Source organism: Poecilia formosa, unplaced genomic scaffold, assembly GCF_000485575.1.
Source record: "Poecilia formosa unplaced genomic scaffold, Poecilia_formosa-5.1.2 Scaffold99, whole genome shotgun sequence".
Classification (NCBI taxonomy): domain Eukaryota; kingdom Metazoa; phylum Chordata; class Actinopteri; order Cyprinodontiformes; family Poeciliidae; genus Poecilia; species Poecilia formosa.
In genome coordinates this window covers 297,543-317,025 of record NW_006800038.1, presented here as the reverse complement: position 1 = coordinate 317,025, position 19,483 = coordinate 297,543, and the positions used below count along the sequence as shown (strand labels likewise).

At 36.6% G+C, this 19,483-nt stretch overlaps 1 protein-coding gene across 2 annotated transcripts in view; it reads left to right on the top strand.

Annotated features, from left to right (window-relative positions):
• The window catches only part of LOC103142621 (protein kinase C-binding protein NELL1), a 229,172-nt gene that overhangs the window by 85,009 nt on the left and 124,680 nt on the right, over positions 1 to 19,483 (top strand). For both annotated transcript variants that reach the window (XM_007558768.2, XM_016674700.1), the window contains 5 exons: positions 2,967 to 3,101; positions 6,128 to 6,230; positions 8,347 to 8,420; positions 12,065 to 12,164; positions 14,811 to 14,939. In XM_007558768.2, the coding sequence (XP_007558830.1) occupies positions 2,967 to 3,101; positions 6,128 to 6,230; positions 8,347 to 8,420; positions 12,065 to 12,164; positions 14,811 to 14,939 (541 nt within the window). The remainder of the gene's footprint in view (positions 1 to 2,966; positions 3,102 to 6,127; positions 6,231 to 8,346; positions 8,421 to 12,064; positions 12,165 to 14,810; positions 14,940 to 19,483) is intronic.

The following is a 19,483-nucleotide window of genomic DNA, read 5'->3' as shown; positions in this document are numbered from 1 at the left end:
AAAAGTAAAATGTTTTATTCTTTCATGTCTTCTTGCCTTGTGTATTGACAATAGAAGCTACATGCCTATTAGCCCCTGAGTCCTTTGTGCTGCATCATGGTGCCATTTGATGCTCAGGTTGTACAGGAGAGGTATTCCTCGGCGGTGCCTCGAGGCAGACCCCAAGCCTTTGAAACTGCATTTCAAACGTTTTGTTTAGAGGTCTGTTGAGACGCGTCTCCACCACTCACAGCTCTTCACCAGGGACCCCTTTAAACAGCGCAAAATGCCTCAGTGACATCTAGTGTTTTTCATTTTTCCTTAGAAGCTTCCATCGCACCAACTCCTCCACTTTTGAAGCTGAGGCCTGACCGAGTCGCCGAGGAGAGGAGAGGGGTGGGGGTGTAACCAGTTTCTCTCGAGTGAACCTATAATTTCTGAGATGGACCTGCCTGGTAATATCAATGGGACTTTAAAAATCGCCTCACCTTCCACATAGGCAGTTATTTATATACTACTTGTGCTTCTAAACCTTTTACTATGCGCCGCATTTCTGGTTAGAAATGACCTAAACCACATCATAAAGTCTGCTTTACAAAAGCCGAAATCATTTCCCACATTCCGTTTACGGAGAAGATTTAAAGCTCTTCACAGCTCACCTCAGAGGAACTCCTTTCAAACCCACACAAAGATGTATAAAGGTCCAAAATGTTAACTTGATTCTAGTTCAGCAATTCTTCAGTTCAACAACAGGCGTGCCAATTTTTCTGTTGAACTTCTGCATATCTGCATAGAAAGATGAACTGCCTCAGGTAAATAATGGTACATCACCTTTCTGTGTATCTGTTATGTGCACCAGCTTTTTTCTTTTTTGAACATGTAAAACAATAAATAAAAAGCTACCAGCTGAAAGTTTCTGCTCTTTCCTCCATATTGTAAAGGTGCTCTGTTAGATTGAGTTCTGGTGACTGTGGAAGACAGTGTGAGATTGTTTCATCTTTGTCACATGGTGCGTTTTTCTGCTGCAAATAGCCAGAAGAGGTTTGGCACACTGTTGTCATATAGGGAAGACATGGCCAACAACAGAATGCATGCTGATTGTAGCATTTAAGCAATAATCATGTGTTACTACAGGCACAAAAAAACACCATCAGCCTGAATCACTGATACAAGACAGAATGTTTGATTTTAATCTGTTTATGACTAACTCTGACTGAATCATCTATATGTTGCAGTTGAAGTTGAAACTGATCAGATCAGACATTTTTCCAGTCTACGAATGTCTAAATTGTAAAAGATTGCTCAAATTGTAGCCTCTGTTTTCTTGTTTTTAGCTGAGTGAACCGCGATGTGGTCTTTTGCTGCTGTTGAAAACTTTGATATACTCTGACCAGCCAGTCTGGAAACATAAACCATGCAAGTGCGTATATTTAAATGCATGAAGTGTTTAATGAGTAAACACTTAATGTAAGTGTTAATCACAAAATCAGGTTTCATTTGTATAAAAATATACAAATCAGAAAAATCTAAATATAAAGTTTTGTGCCAGTTCAGATATTCTGATATCTGAACTGGCACAGTTTAATATCCTGTATAAAATGTTTATACAGGATGTTGGAGTTGTAAATGGAGACTTTTTCTAGTGCTTTTCTAATCATATTAACAATATGAAGCACTTCACACTAGAGCCTCATTCACCCAGTTTCACACACACACGGATCAGTTGTTCTGATCCGTTTGATGTCCAGAGGTTCATCAACAGAACAATGACGGACAAGAACCAAGCACTTTTGCATTCTAATCAGATGCTGAAGTGAACAGGGCAAAGTACTTTTAGTTACAATATATACTCTTTACTTCATATTCATTTGACCTCCAAATTTAACATAATCTGTGTCGTGTTTTTGTCTTGTGCCATTTTGGGTTAAACATTCCCTTCCTTCATTTTGTAAAGTAACTTACAATGACCTCTGTTGGTCAATCACATGCAGAGATGGTGACAAAAGATTTTTTCTTCCATTTGAAGATTCTCCTAATCAGTTGATTAATATAGCCTTCATCCTTTATGATTGGTTTTCAACATTTTCCTAAGTTGATGAGCATCTGCGTGAAAACTTTAATGAAGTAACCGAGGAAGTTTGAGGAACTCATTAGAACAGATTTGTTTTTTAGTTGATGGTGTAGGTATCACTTTTTTTTTTTTTTTTTGCAGCAGCAGCAGTTCATTATTTATTACCTGTTAATAATAGAAAGGGGTTATTCATTTAAAAGATTTGGAGTTTATGTAAGAAACGAGTAAAAATTAACACTTTAAATGTCGTATTTTAACTCGTATTCCTACTTAGCGTTACATCTACCTCATCTGTTAACTATAATTAATATCACTGTAAAAGCAAATTGTGTCACAGTGTGGCAGTTATCATATTATTTAAGTTAATTTGCTGTTTGATTAGAAAATAATTGATACATTCCTTATTCACAGAATTAATCATTGCTGACAAATGTAGCTCCTAATGTTTTCTTTAAACGTCAAGCAGCTATGCTAACATGTTTGTGGCTACATAATTTTGGCTGAAATGTGGATACATTTTTAACTGTGGCTTTAAAGCGCAGCTCACCTTCAGCCCCCATCCAAGAGGTGCTGCTTTGCCACGTTTCTGAGTTAGTTTGCTGAGAGACAATAGTGGAGAGCGAGTATGAAATAAATTGAAGAAAAATAAATTGATGAAGGTGCACAAATAGGAGGAGAAGGGCAGAGTGGGAGCTGTCATTCCTCTCTGTCATATCTCAGCAGATCATTGCCTGAGGTGAGGAGCTGGAGCTGAATGATGATCCCCTTTTATTTTATTTGCCCTTTAAAAGAGTGACTCTTGGTGGAGAAGCTCTCCGTAAAACTTGACCAGAAGATGAGGAACGGGCGGGGGAGACGGGTGACGAGCAACTATTGTTTTCAGATTTTAAAATGGCTTTTTTGATTGTGTGTGCAGCTGAACTATGCAGAGTCTAGACTGACCCAACTGGAGGGGTGTCACTGCGAGAGGACCTGCAGCGCCAACAACCTGGTGTACCGGGACAAAGAGCTGTGGGTGGAGCCTGAAAACTGCAGGAACTGTGCTTGTAAGGTAAGTATTACCCTGTCAGAAAGCCAAGAAACCTGTTCATTACTATATATTGTCCAATAAACAGTAAAAACTGCAGTATGCTTCAAAGGGGCAGTATTGTGTATTTTCCAAGCACATAATGCCATTTTATAGCACAGTCAAGTAACCGTTACCTTCAGTTGATGTAATAATGCTATACGTATCAAATATGACTTAAAAGAAATCTTAAAAGAAATTTGACTTGAAATATGATCCCTCTTTTTAAAAACTCTGCCTTCACTACATCGCTTCTCTATTAACTCTTTAATAACATTTTTACTAACATTGCAATAAGAAATAGCTTGTATAACGAGCTAAGCAGATGCTGAGTTCCACCAGGTGTTTGCTAATTGTTGCTGGCTAGTCTGAAGGAGCAGAGTGGGGCAGTGACAGGGGAGGGCTGCTATGTAAGGTGGAAGCTTGGAAGCTGCAGCTCCGAGGAAGAGCTAGGTTCAACCAGGCGTTTTGCACAGCTGAATGGTTGCCATGGAGATTAAAGGATTTCTCGGATATACATGAAAGAATCAAAGCAACACTCTAGGTATGTTTTTGATGAGAGAATAACATGATGTAAAGCTTAAAGAAAGTCAGTGTTACATAATACTGCCCCTCGGTCAGTTGTTGTCAGGCACGAGTTAAAACGTCATAAATCTGGATCGTCACTAAAACATCTCCACCATGGTTGATGTCTTCCTGTATTAAGGTAATTGTTGAAAATTTACAGTTGGCTAAAAAGAAAAAGAAAAGAAAAACATGCCATAGAAAACCAGAAATCATTATTGCAGTGGAAACGCGTGATTGGTGCGTCTCTAGTGAAAACTCCAGTTATTGTCAGCAAAGATTGCTGCAGGTAATGTTCAGGAGTTTGATCCACAATCCTTCTTTTTTATCTTAGCAGCACATCATTTTTCAAAGCCTTTACAGGATTTCAGAGCAATGCAAAGCCACCAGCAGAAAGTGAATAAAAAATAACCATATATATGACAGCATGACAACTGGAGCCGTTTCAATGCAATGTCACATACTGATGGCAGATCACAACAATAGATTGCAAGTCATTGCAACCCCAAGTTTTCTTAGCATTTTTTTTTTTTCCAATCTTCTCACTCTGTGCCAACCTTCTAACACAGCAAACATTCTCTAATAGGCTTCCTTACCTGGCTGTCTGCATTCAAACATAGGGGCTAGACTTGCAGTGTGTTTAATCAGGGCATTCTTGGTCCTGAGGATTTAGAGTTGCTGCATCAAAGCACATCAAGCACAGTAAAGAGTTTAGTCAGTCTGGTTTCCTCCCCTGGACATGCCATTAACTGATAACCGCTGCGTCCTAGGAGAATCATTTCTGATGACTCATGAAATGAAGAGGCGCTTGCAGAGAGAGATATCAGGCTCAGAAATTAATGCAGTCCTTAAGGGTTTGAATAACTACCTCACATCAACAGGCTACTCAAGAACGGTGCAGTCTCAGTGATTAATGTGGTTTCTTTTATTCTGAAATCTGATGGGTTTTAGTTTAAAACAGTGGAGGCTATAGATCAAACTGGAAGACTCTTTGCATGAAAGCATTTAACACATCATTAACAAGAGTTGCTTTATTCACAGAACGTACTGTGGTTCCCAGTCAGCTGAATAAGAATAAGTTGATAATAAGAAGTGTGAAAAGCAGAACTTTGTCAGTTTTAAACAAAAATGTTTCTATCAGGCACCCCTGGTTCCCTCCACCAAGCAAATGATAGCCTCAAAAAATACCAGACACTTCAGAATGCAGGCAAAGAATATAAGATGAGGGGTGAAATCAGAAAAAACCCCACACATCAGCAGTAATCAGGAGGTATAGAACAGGCTTCAGTAGCACTGATAGCTGCAGCAGAGGCAGTGAAACTACTGCCAGTGTGCTACTTGCTCAATATAACTCTATACAAATATGTTTTAGACTTGCCTTAGGCATTATAAGTGCAACTCTGACATTTTGTGTCTAATACCAACTTTTTCAATCACATCCAAAAAAGAAATGTTGAGATTACATTTTTGCCTAAGCTGGTTCTGAAAGCAATGTTTGAAAAAAAGACCGAGGGATGTTTTCTGTGAATAAATGCAAAGGAGATGGTGTTATTTTTGATGGAGTGTTTTTTTTTTTTCAGTTCATGTCAGATCATGCATTAATGGAAGGTTTCTGAGCAGCACTAGCAAAGCAAATTACCACATAGTTAAAATTAAAATATATGTAACATGGAGTTTTCAATGACAAAAGGCTGTTGGGAGAGGACATATGTCTTTAGATATGAAAAGTTTCTATTTAAAGCTGTTATGTGATCTTGAATCCAACTGCAAATCTGTGGAGAATCTAAAAGAAACATCCAAGAACATCCAGACCAGAATTTTTTTGATTCATAGCCAATTTATGCAAATAAGTTTTAGTCCAACATTATATTAAAGTTGTCATATGAAAATGTTGTATGTTACTTAATTTGACAGCGATGTATATTTTATCCCATCTAGTATTTCTGACATTTTTTGATTCAACTCAGACTTTAGTAAACTCGCTCTTTATTCCGTCACTAAGTCAATGTTAACAGGTTTATTTCTGTGTTTTGATGAGACTTGATGATTTAGCTCATATTTAATTGTGGTTCCATTTACTTGTGTGTAGTTTGAGTTAACAAAGACAGGAAACTGCAACAACCAACACAGTCTCTCTACTGCAGTGAATGTAATTGTAAGGATTAAACAAACTTAGATTTTTTGGGGAAAACCAAATTCATTGCATTTTTATGAAACCTGTGCACATAAAATAAGCGGTACATTTTTAATTGGCGGAGTAAACATGCAGCTGTATGATTGGTTGGGATGCAGGTCACATAAAATAATATAATGGGAACAATAAAAGTTGTTGGTTTAGTCATCTAAACGTGTCTTTGTCAAGACCCCCTAGACACAGCAGATTAATTTAACTAATTTGGAAACAGAAATTGTAATTGTTTTTTTTTTCTTTCATAATGATCCAAAAGAATGGTGTGGTGGAGTGTCGCAGGATCTTCTGTCCTCCAGCAAATTGCTCAGATGACATGCTGCCTGTACATGTTGATGGGACTTGCTGTAAAACGTGCCGACGTAAGTATTAGCACATACACCGCATGCAGAAAGTCAGATATAGGCATATCCATCGCAGATCTATGTAGTTACTTTGCAAAATAATGTTTCACAGTGTGCAGATGGATACTGCTTTCACAGCATCTAAAAACGAATCGCAGACTGTGACCCCCCTGAAATGAACATTGGGCTGTAATTAAAAGCACCAGAATTTGTTTACTTAAATAAACCAGTAATAATTGTTGGGTATTTTAGCAGAGCGTCAGATTGTAGCACTTCACTGGTTTGTTAATTAGACCTGACAAAAAGTCACAATAACATTTCTTAAGGGCTTTATTGAATTTGTGTGTTTCAAAGTTATTCTTATCACAGTTTCAATTTGTAGTTTAGATATCAGTTCAGAAAAAAATATCTTATCAGTAGCACAGTGGCTGTGGTGCTGCTCTTTATCTTAAAGTATAAAGGTTGCTGCATGTTAGTACTTTAAACTAAATGTGTATATTTCATAGTCAATATATCAGATTTGTCAACCTATTGGATCACTATTCTGTTTCTTCTTCTTTATTTCCCCCAAATCTATGAAGATCTATAAAGACTAGAACTAACAGAGAGACAGTTTTTACCTGTCATCACCATTCTGAATGCTGTGTTCAATTTGACATGGTCTATTTTAAAGTTTTTTAAAGAAAATCTAGTACAGTTTTAAGTTAACCTTTTTCAAAGTGCAATAAAAGTCATTTTTCATCGTATGTTTTTAAGTTGGACATTTTTATCTAGTGAATTTCACACAAATTTATTTGTAGAATGTTTCATTGTTATGATGATAATGACTGTATTCTATTCTATTCTATTCTATTCTATTCTAATCTATTCTATTCTATTCTGAGGCATAACATTATGACTAAACAGGTGATGTCAACAGGTGATGTCAAAAAAACTCATCATGGCAGGAAAAATGGATAAGTGGAAGAATTTTAGCAAGTTTGTCAAGAACCGCATAAAGATGGCTCGACAACTTGATCAATCAAAACTGATCAAGTTGTTGATCGCTTGACACAGTAGTACAGAGCAGAACAATCAAGGTTCTTTTAGCTTCTTTGAGCAGAATTATTCACCCTGTCACAAAGCAAACATGGTTCAGGAATGTTTTGAGAGGCAAAACAAGCTGGAGGTGTTGACTTGACCTCCAAATTCCCCAAGATCTCAATTGAATTGAGTGTCTGTGCTGTACAAACAGGTCTGATCCACATCACCACTCACAAGCCTAAAACGATCTGCAGCTAACATTGGTAGTACAGCACATCTACCATGACGACCGTAACCCATTCCTCTACTGGGACCACGCACAATTAGGCATGAGGTCATTGTGTTATTTCTAATTAGTGGATTTTGCGGTTTAAAGGCCAAATGCATGGAGAAATTAGACACACTAATGTATATTTTTAAAGTAGTTTCAATTAGATGAACAACTAGCATAACTAGTGTTGTTCTATCAGCATGAAGCAAAGATCACAGCTGTCTTCAATACACGCTGATATATAAGCAATATTTCAAAGGTTTAAGCACACAGATTTCTAGCATGGACTCCCAGACACACAGACAGCTGTGCCTTTCTTAATACACTGCATAAAAAAAGAAAGAAATCCCTGAAGAATAGAGCGCCTGAATAATTTCAGCCCTCCTTCGCCTCCCTCTGTCCCTCCGCTCACTCCTCCTTCCTCCTCTTGCTCCTCTGCGAACATCAGAGCTCTGGCACAGAAGAACGAGGAAGCTGTGCTCCTGAGCTGTGACAGAGCATGCTGTGGTCCAGCACCCTGGAGAGGAGGAAAGCAGGACTTCGCATCATGTGGCTCACTTACTATTTCTGATTTATCACCAGAGGGATATGCTATAAGACCTTCATCTATTGTGTTCCTAATGTGCTGTTTCGTTTCGCCTCCACTTAAGCTCATCAGCAAGGAAAAAAAAAAAAATGTTGCAGCTACATTTAAAAATGCAGACCTTTACACTTGAAACTTTCTTTCCCTTTATTGCTTGTACTTGGTTAGCCAAAAGGTTTTTATTTCTTGCAGCTACTTTATTTATCTTGAAGAAAACAACAAAGCATTTTAATCTAATAATTTTCTATCCTCTGCAGCTAAGTGTACCTACATGGGACAGACGTTTTCAGAGGGTCAACGCTTTCTTTCCAGGACTTGCAGGGAATGCAAGGTATAATTTTTTTGATATGCTTATCCTTTCTCTAGCATTTATCATCTTATCTACAATAATGTCACCAGGCACATCTTTTCAGGGGAAATGTACAATGATTGCATGCAGTGGACCACTTGGTGTGTAATTCAATTAGCCATCAGGCTGTATTAGTTTTCCCACCCTCCTACAATCTGTTCTATCTGCCTATTTTTACTCTAATGGTGAGATAGCCAGGTAATTAGAATAACTCATGAAGCCAGCTAAACAAAGGCCTGAGCCTGATTGAAACTCCATCACTGCGAGGTTTATAATGGGAGTCATTTTTCCAGATCAGCAAGGAATAAATGTTAGTTTTCCTCAGCGAGAAAGCCTTTATCTTTAAAGATAGCATTTTATGGAGGAAATTACCATTGTATTAATGTAACTGCTTATAAATAAGCACATAGGGGATTATTGGACACTTCATTAATCCCCTGAAAGCCACAAATATCACCATACTTTATTCTAAGGCTTCATTTCAAACTTTCAGGAAATTTTACTCTTAAAAATGGATATGAATGACCAATTTGTATTGTTTGATTTCAAGAAAGAGCTGTTTTTCTTTGTCAGGGTTTCTGTTTTGGACCATAATATGCAGTACATTAAAGGCAGGTGACCCAAGCTGTGTGACCCTGAGTATGGTTTTTGAGTCATGTTGCAAATTGTGCTGGTGCCAAATCTCTGATACAAGTGATAATGAAGTTATCCTTTAATTACTGTATGGTTGGAATTGAATCTGATATTTTGTCAAAATTGACAGTTCAGGTTTCAGGCCAATCAACTGCTCAGAAACTGGAAAAGCCAATTTTTTCTTTGATTGGCTGTGATCAATGATCATTTTCAGCCTATAAACCATCAACAAACATGTTAGGTTTCTATAGTGCACTACACTGAGTTCAGTGAAAATCAGATAAGAGTTTGTGACTTTTGCCCTGATAAATGGAGTTAAGGTTTGAAAATAAGAGGAACTTCACTTTTATCAATGCAGCTAATTTTTTATTGGAATATTGATCTTAATCATCGAAGCAAAGACTCTGCAATGTATCCTGAGCTTCTGTTGCCAATTTAAAATTTTAGGTTGTGAAATAACTAAAATAAACTGCTTTAGAGCAACATTTCTAAAGCAAGCAATCCACTCATTTGATTTTTTTTGTTATTAAATTATATGTTAATCCTACAGGTACTTTCTTTCGAAAGTTAACCAATTAAAACTGTATATAAATATTTTTTCTTTACTGCCAAAGGCTCTAAGGCTTGACTTTAATTTAATTTGCTGAGCTTTCTGTGTTAACTCTTGCTAACACTGTTAACAAGGCTCACTCTAATGAAATTTAAGTAGTAGCATAAATCTAATTCAAATCGAGATGCACCAAACTGCTGAGGTTTCCAGTACATAAGCTTTTTAAAAATATTAAATCCTGTTTGTGGCATTTTGTAATTACAGAGTTAGTATTTTTACCCAAGGCATAGATCTAATTTAAGTTATGAAAGATACACCATGAAAGGGAGCTGTGAAGGACAAAAGTAATATATTGATTTTGGGCGAAAGACCTTGAGAAATCACTGAGGACTCCCTACATGCTTACATACCAGCCAGGCTGCTGCAGTCAGTGCACCGTTGTTTAAAAACCCATATAAGCCGTTTTTATTTATTTTTGTGTCCTTGCTTTGGTTGCAAGTTCATCTTTGCCTTAACAGTTTCAGTATTGATAGCCATTTTCCATTTGTGACCAATATAGTCAGACTTCACATTTCTTTCTTTTTTGTGTCAACGTCCTAAAGGAGTGTCCTGAAATATCCTAGTTTTGTCACATTTTCTCCTTGACAGTAAAGTTTTATAACACTTTTCTAAACTGTTAAAATCATAATGTTCAGATTAATGTTGAAATGCATTCATACACCCCTTGAATATTTTTTTCACATTTTGCCATATTACAACCAGACATTTCAAATGTATGCATTGGGATTTTATAATATAGACCAATATAATAAAGCAAACAACCACCTTAATTCAATTCTTGAATTTGTTTAATTGTATTCAAAGTTAAGCTTTTTATGATCAGAAGTTATTCATGAAGTGAATGTTTTCCATAAAATCTCTTCATGTAAAACAGACAATTATGGGACAACAAATGGTGTAAAGTTTATATGGATTCCAATAAGTCGCCATCAGTGATGGATTGAATTGACACAAGAACCAACATTTGCAGGAGGACTGTTAAAACTAAACCAATAAATAATAACCGCAAAAAGAGCAATGCTTGATTACCTATAGGTTCAGAAATATTGACAAAGTAACCTGATCCCTTTTTAAAATGGGATAATGACAAAAATGATCACAGAAGCAGGAGGAATTATGAACAGAAAATGATGGCTGTGAAGAGGATACTTTTAATAGGTGCTGCTGTTAACTTTATGTTGATTAAAGTTTTATTTTAGATATGATTTAGATCCTTCAGGTATCCACATGTCAAGCCAGAAATGGACTAATTTTACTTTGGATGACTTATGAACGACTGATTCTTTCTTCCATTGGTGGGTGGCTTCCCCACAACGCAGCAACAGGTTCAACTGAAGGATGGGTTGGTCGGCCCCAGAATAATCAACAAAACCTATTTACTTTAGAAAGTAAAACTGCAGTTTTACAGTTTCTCAGAGTCTAAAATAAGCTGAAATGATTGACTGAAATCTGAGAGGAGAGGAAAAAGTTAGAGAGAGAGAAGTGGAAAAAGAGTAAGAAGAGAACCTTGAACAAAGAAACATTCCAGTTTTAAACGAACACCAGCCCACCTGGGAGGGTGATTCAGTGAATTAAGTTCCACCTGTACAAATCTGAAAAGTGTGGCATATATTTGTTTACAATATGACAGAGCCATCAAGACATGGCTGTCCATCGACACTGGCAGCCGAGGAAATGGCAAACATGGAGGAGCTTCAGAGATTCACAACTTGAAATGATCACATAAAACCCTAAACAGTACATATTAACATTTATGGCTGTAAAATGACAAAATGTCGGAAGCTTTTACAAGATGTTGTTGGACTGCTTGTTATATAATGAATCCCCTTTTATTAACAGTAATACAGAGATTAGCACTTCCCCTTTTTTTAGCCAATGCTAAATGCTTTTAATAGGTTAGCCTGTTGTGTTGGTGATTGTCAATTTCTAAATATTATATTTCTAAAATAATATATGTTTTGTAGAAAATAATACAAGTTATTCCAATTGTTAAACCATTCAAAATCGGTCTAATTCAAAACTGGCTGCAATAAATGTGCTTTTTATCTTCAGAAGTTAAAGAAAACATGTTTTATCCTTGAGTCTCAACGCAACGCCTACTGAAATCTTCATGTGAAATCTCTAAAGACTCACAACCTACAAAATATTAATGAACATACAAGAAAAGGGAATAATTATCATATTTATACTTATTTCAGAGGCTTAAGACAGAATGTTTGAAGTGATTATATGACTTTGGGTTGCAAGTTTCCACCCTGTAAAAGATTAAATTATATGTCTCCATTTTTCTATTTGAAATAAGTTACCCTTACAGCTTAGACCTTCTTGTTTTTGACCCCAGCATTACAAAGTATAATGTCCCGCCTGTATTTTGTCCTTGCAGAACGGCTTGATGGTGAAAGTTACAGAAACATGTCCGGAGATTAACTGCACCACCGGTGAGCAGATCCTACCAGAGGGCAGATGCTGCAATGTTTGCAGAGGTATGGCTTCCATTTACCGCAATCTTTCCGCCATCCACAACTCACCCTCTCTTTGGATCTGTGTGCACCAGTGTTCTCCACAAAGAGTAGTGAAAACAACCCTCTCTTCATGTTGATTAAGCTGGACTCTCACAATATTTCTCTACCTTTCCGTTCCTGTGAATGTATTTTGTTTTTGTTTCTTTTTTGGCTAAGATAGCTATCAGAGCAGATTGGGCTGTCTTTTGCAGAGCACCTGCTATGCCAATTTGCCTGGGTCCTGCTGCTTTGGCAGGGAACTACTACAAGGTAAATAGGCACCAGTCTGTCAGTAAATACATTGAATAAACAAACTGTATGCAGCCTGCAGTTATGATACCATTAGGCACCATTACGGGAAAAAAAGAAAACACAGGGCAAGTTTGGCTGGAAGAAAATTGTGCTCTTGTTTTTGATAAGATTGGCAATATGCCTCACACACACCAAATTTTTTTGAAAGGGAGAGGAAGCATGCATAAGAGAAAGAAAGATGAACAAATATTTATAGTGATTGAAAGGAAAATATACTTAAAAACAAGGAAAAGATGAAAGAAAATAAACAAGAATGATTAGAAAATTAAAGGTGGTGAGAAAAATGTAAGAATCAAAGGAAATGTGTTGGAAAGTGAAGGGAGAAGAAGAATGGATGGCTGTGAGAAGGAATGGGTTGAATAAAGGAACTATCAGCAGGAGACTGAAGAGTGCATGAGTTTATACAGTATGATAGGACTTTGCAATTAAATATTACCTTCCTAGAAACCCTCTATTTCCCACCCTACTTGTGTGTGTTTATCCACCGTAAATGAAGCAGAATGCAGGACATTATTTCCAAATCAAAACAAAATCGTACAAAGTAATTTTGATCGAGATCCCAGTGGAAATATCTTGGTACAGTTGAATTAAGAGAAATGAGTAACTTTTCAGCTAGATATCAGAGCTTGTTTTAAGTCAATAATTCCTTAAAATTCATAAAAAACTATTAATATTAGATTATTTTACTTATAACAAGACATTTTTCCCATGTTACAAGTGAAATAATCTGCCAGTGGATACTTTTTAAAATCAGTTTTAGCGAATTGACATAAAACAATCTCCTATATCTTGCTGAAACTACTTGTATGTTTTTTCCTATTTCAAGTGCACTAAGATGTTTGCGCTGAAAACTAGACAAGAATATTGGATACAATTTTGTGTTTTTCAGTGTAGTATCTACTTCACAGTTTTTCTGAAATGCATTTTTCCCTTCCTGGTTTGTGGAAGGGACATTCATGGTCACACAGGCTCTGTCGTTGCAGTACTCCTACTTCATTATTTCACTGCAGTAGCGAACAAGAACCATCATGAGGGACTTGTGTCCACACAAACGCAACTTTTTAGGCCAACATATAGATGGTACACACTTCCATAAGCAATTCTTTTCCATTTGTGCACCATTTTAGAGATAGAATTATGGGGTTATAGTAATATAGTTGAGGGTCAGGCTCTTTGGCTGCTCTGTCTCTTAGGGCTTTTATGCACAGCCTGTCTGTCACTCATTACAGAACAGGATGAGATACATCTACACAGTGAGACACAATCATCTCTCTGTCTGTCTGCCACCGTCCTCATCTGTCAGACTAATTTTCGGTCCATCTATCTGTTTCATTACACTTGTGCATGTGCCTGCTCTGTCTGCAGAGGTGCAGATCAAAAAACAAAAAACAAAAAAAAAACAGGCAGCACATTTGCCATAACATTATGACCTTGTACGTTTCAAGTCAAATTGTCCTTGAGGAAAAATCTTTGTGGCACTTGGAATTCCAATTCTATTAACCATTTTATTCTCTCCTGCTTTTCTTTGCTCTCATGAACCGAAATGCATCCTGACTAAATCCCCAAGTCAGCTGTTCACATTTATGCATTTTTATAGTTTAGTCATCAAAAAGGAAGTTTTGACGGAAAAGCCTACACAATTAGACAAGATATTCTAGAACATAAAAATATTCATTTCAGATCCAATCAGATCGAGTTTATTTTAAATAAATCGATTACCTTTAAATACAATCCAATTTGATAGTCAGGTTCAGATGAAGTTGCAGGCGATTCAGTCTATGACATAATTCGACTTGTTTTGATTGCTGAAACTTTTTCCTGTCTTACGGTTCTCAGCTTGTGTTGTAACAACATTTCTATGGTTGGGCTTACCTAACTGCAGAGATGATGTTTTTGCTGATTGAGATTTAATTTCTGCACACAATCTCCATCGCTGGTATATTCATTGTCCTGCCAATTTTCTAATGACATAAAGTTTTATTCTGAAGAAGCAAAACAAAGTATGAAGATAGCAGATTGTTGGGAGCAAAAGAGCAACAAATTTTCACCTTGTGGGATAAGCAACCAAGTCGCATGCAAGCAACAATTTGTGCGGTTGTGTCTTTTATTGCTGTTTGTGAATCCTTCCTCTAAAGGAAAAGCCTTTAAAATTGCACCACTTTTGTATAGACATATACATAAGGCTCAATGTCATTCATGATGAAAAGTGTTTGTGTCTCTTTCCACAGAGCTGCATTTGTGTTTGCCTGTCTATACAAAACTTTTCATTGCCTCGAGTGAGCAAATTTTATCACTCCCTTTGCTTCTCTCTTTCAGGTTATGACTTCTGCGCAGAGGGACTCATTTGTGGAGAAAACTCGGAGTGTAAAAACAGGAATACTAAAGCAGAGTGTGAATGCAAGAGCGGCTATGCCTCCATCCACGGGGACTCTACTTATTGTGAAGGTACGACTTTATTTTACTCGGCTCAGGTTGTGCAGGGCCTCACGCGGTTGACTCATAATTTATATCAGCCTGGATGTAAAAAAAAGCTGAACTGGTAGCAGTGGGTGGAGCGTTTAATTCACCGTTTGCCTTCAGGAATACAGAGGCTGTGATCTACAGACTGAGTTTTGTACAAGTATGATGACTTCCAACAACTGCTTTAAAAAAGCTCAATTATTAACCTAATGCCATGAAAAAGTCACCTGGCTAGAGTTTCCTGTTCTATGAAACTTTTCCTATAGATTGAATATACATTCAATGTATATTCTCTCCTTTTGTGACCCAACAGTCACAAAAGGAGAGAACATGGAACTGTGGTGAAATTTTCCAGGAGTGGCTGGCCTACCAAAATTTCTCCAAGAGTATGTAGAGGAATTAAAATACTTTATGGTAAATATTTGCATATAGCTGCATTTCTATTCCAAATGTCGTGGTTTTGCTACAGTGGCAACATCCAGTTGTTGATCATGTGACTCATGTGATGCAAAAGTGTTTCCATTGCAGTTCTGGGAAATAAATCATATAAATAAAATATATGACACAATCATATGTGACATATGTGCCACAATATAAACCATATATTTGTTATTATAAACCATATATTTATTTAAACCATATATTTATATTTTCAAAATGTGAAATTATATTGTCAGTGGAAACAGAGCTATTGACATGACGAAGGTGGAAAAGTTTTATGTGGTGAATCTTATTACATCTTGTAAAACTAACACAGAATTCTAGAGAAAACTGGATGTAAATAATGGATTTGCGTCAAACAGCAGGACATTGAAGCACACCAGCAAATCCACCACCAAATTGAAAGTTTGACAGTAATTACATGTTTGGAATTACTGCAAACACGTAATGGCAGTTTTTGTCAATAGAGGAGCAGGTTTATTTGGATTGTTTCTATTTTTACAAATCATTTAAAAAATACTTGTGGATTTTACTCTTTTTATCTTTGCTTGACTATAAAAAGCAAAACCAGAAGAAATGTGTTGGGGGGTAAATATTTGTTCACAGCAGAGTGTCTTCAGTTGGGTTACTGTGGCTTAGCAGGGTACCTGTAAAGTTTTTAGAGACTTTATGTGATTTGTTTCCAGTAGGTTGACATGGTTTACATATGCTTGAAACATTTGGGTCAATTACATTTAGCTCTAGCATAAGTTTCTCTTTTGAACAAAAAACTAATCAGAATTTTAAAAACTGACTTTTGCTAATTTGCAATGTTTCTTCTGTGGAAGAAAGTCTGTGATCATTCCTGTGTGGAGATTGTTGGCTGTGTAAAATCCCCAGCCTATGGAGGCTGCAGGCTTAGATTACTTGTGATGAAGCCAATGGCTTTATTTGATTAAGAAGCTTCAGAGCATGAGTCTGTGGATTGAAGGATTTGCTCAGTGCTTGGTGCAATTGTCTTTGGATCACAGCCACAACAATCTGAATCCACTGAGCTTTCTATGAGGCTGGTAGCTATGAGCCCTGTAGCCTTCCTTCACATCTCTGAATTGCATCAGATGTTAACCTAGAGTTGGACTCCAGTCCAAATCAGTCCCATGCCAAAAATGAGAGCTGAGAAACTCTGATTGCTAGATCAACAGTTTAAAATCAGGGAGCCTCAGTTTCAGCTACATGGACTTTATCCATGTTTGGGGTTTGTGCCCTACAGTCGGCTCAGACTTTTTTTCTATTCTGTTTGCAATATTGATAGTTTTTAGAGCTTTTCCCTCACATGGAAGTGAAAGTGGCTTAGGATAGGTGTGTGATAACAGCGATAAAGTCCTTAATGGTGAGGTAACCGTCTGTTTTTGAGTTATAAACAAAACCCCAAAGGCTGATGTGATGTCGGTTCTTGCTGAGGTCAATTTAATTGCTTGTATGTATTATTAACAGGAGAATCAGCTCTGCTTTTACTATCATTAAATGTGACCATCACATCCTCATGAATGTTTTATTATGCATCTTATGACATTATTTACTTGTAATCAGAAAGCTGCTTTGGAGCAGTGTTAACAAATCCCAGTTTGAATGTGATAATTGCTCTCAGTCACCTCATGGTGCCATTTTTGTCTGTTTTTAATGTAAAAGCAGGGATGAGCTGTTATGGATACAGGTGGTACAGCAGTGTAGCTGTTACCACAGTCACTTAACAGCAGAAACGTCTCCTGCTCAGATCTTAAGCTTTTATTGAGATATTTTTGTAAAGGTGTTTTCTCTTTGGTTTTCCCTCAAAGTTCAGATCACATGAAGGTAATTTGTTTGTTTATGTCTTATTATTTTCAGTGCATCATTTGTCTAACTCTTGGATTATTGAGTTGTAGTTTTTCTTCATATTTTAAACCAAACTGAACGAACCCTGAAATCAGTTACTATAATGACTGAAAACAAATAAGCTGCCAATTTTGACTCTACTAAACTTTCTCATTTGGGAATGACATTAGGAACTGTTTGTATCTTGGAAGAAGTAAATTTAAATTTGTGTAAAAGTTATTAAAATAGCATTTAAAATGCAGAGTAGATATGCAGTTCAACAGAGGCATAGCTTTTTTATCTGAAAAGAACAGAGCTTTTCTATATATCAAACGCAAGCTTTTCCTGGGCACGTTGTCTGCAGCATATTGGGTCAGTTTGCTATTGCATATATACGATGCAGGCTTAATTTCTGCACCCAGCCAGTGAATTTGGTTACAGTCTTAATATTCAAAGCCATTTGCCTAATCTCTGAGAAAACAGGAATGTGCCCGCATAGGCAGAATATCCACAGACGTATAAATACAAACATAGCCACATACTAATGGAGATCTGTTTTTCAACTGCTTGGCCGCCAAGGAGGGTGTTTATTTATTCCATAAAAGATGCATTGCTGCATATGGCCTGACATCTTTCTGGATATGTGCTGGATCCTGAGCTTCTATGTCTTTTCTTTGCTTTGGAAACTGATAAACATTGTAGGTGCATGAGTCTTGTGAACTTGTATTGTTGGATACATGAAGCAGGTTGATAATCATTTATTTGTTTCTCGCGCATCGTCAAACTCTGACCAGCAGAGCACATAAAACGTATCTGGTAGATCATCAAGTTGCTATTCCTAGCTTAATATCTGCCACCTCCACAAAACTTATGCATGGGAAACATATTTATATTGAAGAAAACAGAAGGTGCATCTTAATGGGAGGGAAAACAAAGCTGCTGATAAAGAGGCATACTTTGATTCTCTGCTTTAATGTTTTCCAAATTCATTTGACCAACACATGCTGGGATTATTTTTTATTACATTGATTAAAAGTTTACACTGATTATGAATTTTGCGTTGCTCCATTGGACACATGCTATCACATTTAAAGGTGTGTTTATGGGACTCTTCTCTAATATTGACCTGACAGATTCAGTCTGGTTCAAAATGCCTTTGACCAAAAATATCCCTGTAGTAAAGGTTTCTCTTTTGTTGGTGTGCTATATGTGTAACTACTGCAATTAATTTGCACTGTGTTAAATGTTCCCTGCAACTTCGCAACACATTTGAATGCTTGATTAAAACACTGCTTATGTATTTGAGTGTTAATGCTCAGTAAAAAAGATTCACCTAATGACAACATTTAAGCTGCTCTTACTCTTTCACTTGCTACATATGACGGTGTATCTAAAAATGTATGTCTTGTTATGATGAAATGGAGCATCGTTTGTGAAACATCAAGTACTGTCACATCTTTGAAGTCTTATTTCACTTTTGATTCACCAACGTTTGTTATAGTTTGATGTATCAGAATGTAGGTTGTAAAATGTATTTTTCAGTTCAGAGTATGGAAAAAAAGGGAGTTTTGATGTAAAGTTGATTTTTTTTTAACTATATATCATGTTAAAATGTAATTTCATCATCAAAAACATACATAGAGTGAACCCCCTCCTCCACACAAGGCTCCTTCAGACTAGTGGCAGCAGCAGTTATCCAGTGTTTCTTCCCCCATGCAGTGAAACTGCTGTAAAACGAGATAAGCATATTTGCACTATTTTTAGCAAAAATAAATATTGGTTTAAACATGTAAAAATAGTCATGGTATTTTTTTTAAATGTATTGATCTCTTCTAAAGTTTATATATCTTTATATTTATATTCAATATATGAAACCAAAGTCAAATTTATTTTTTTATGCCCATAAAAAACTAAAATTGATTCAGATTCTTCTGAACAACTACAGCAGTGTTTACCCACCTGGTATTTGGATTTGTTTGATTCTCTGTTCTAAATGATTCAAACTTGGTTGTGCTTGTTTTATTCCAGCATATCTCCTTATCTGCAGCATGTAAGAATGTATTATAACTTATAATTAAGGAGCCCAATATTTTATTGATAAAAAGTCTCATGGTTTTTGTTCACTCAGGCTTACCGTCTGTATCAGCTCTTGTTTATGCTGTCAGTATTATTCTTAGACTCCCAGCAGATCTAATGTATCCACCCAAATGTCTCTGCAGAGACATTATAATAGTGCTGCTGCTGTTGTTTTGCTGTCA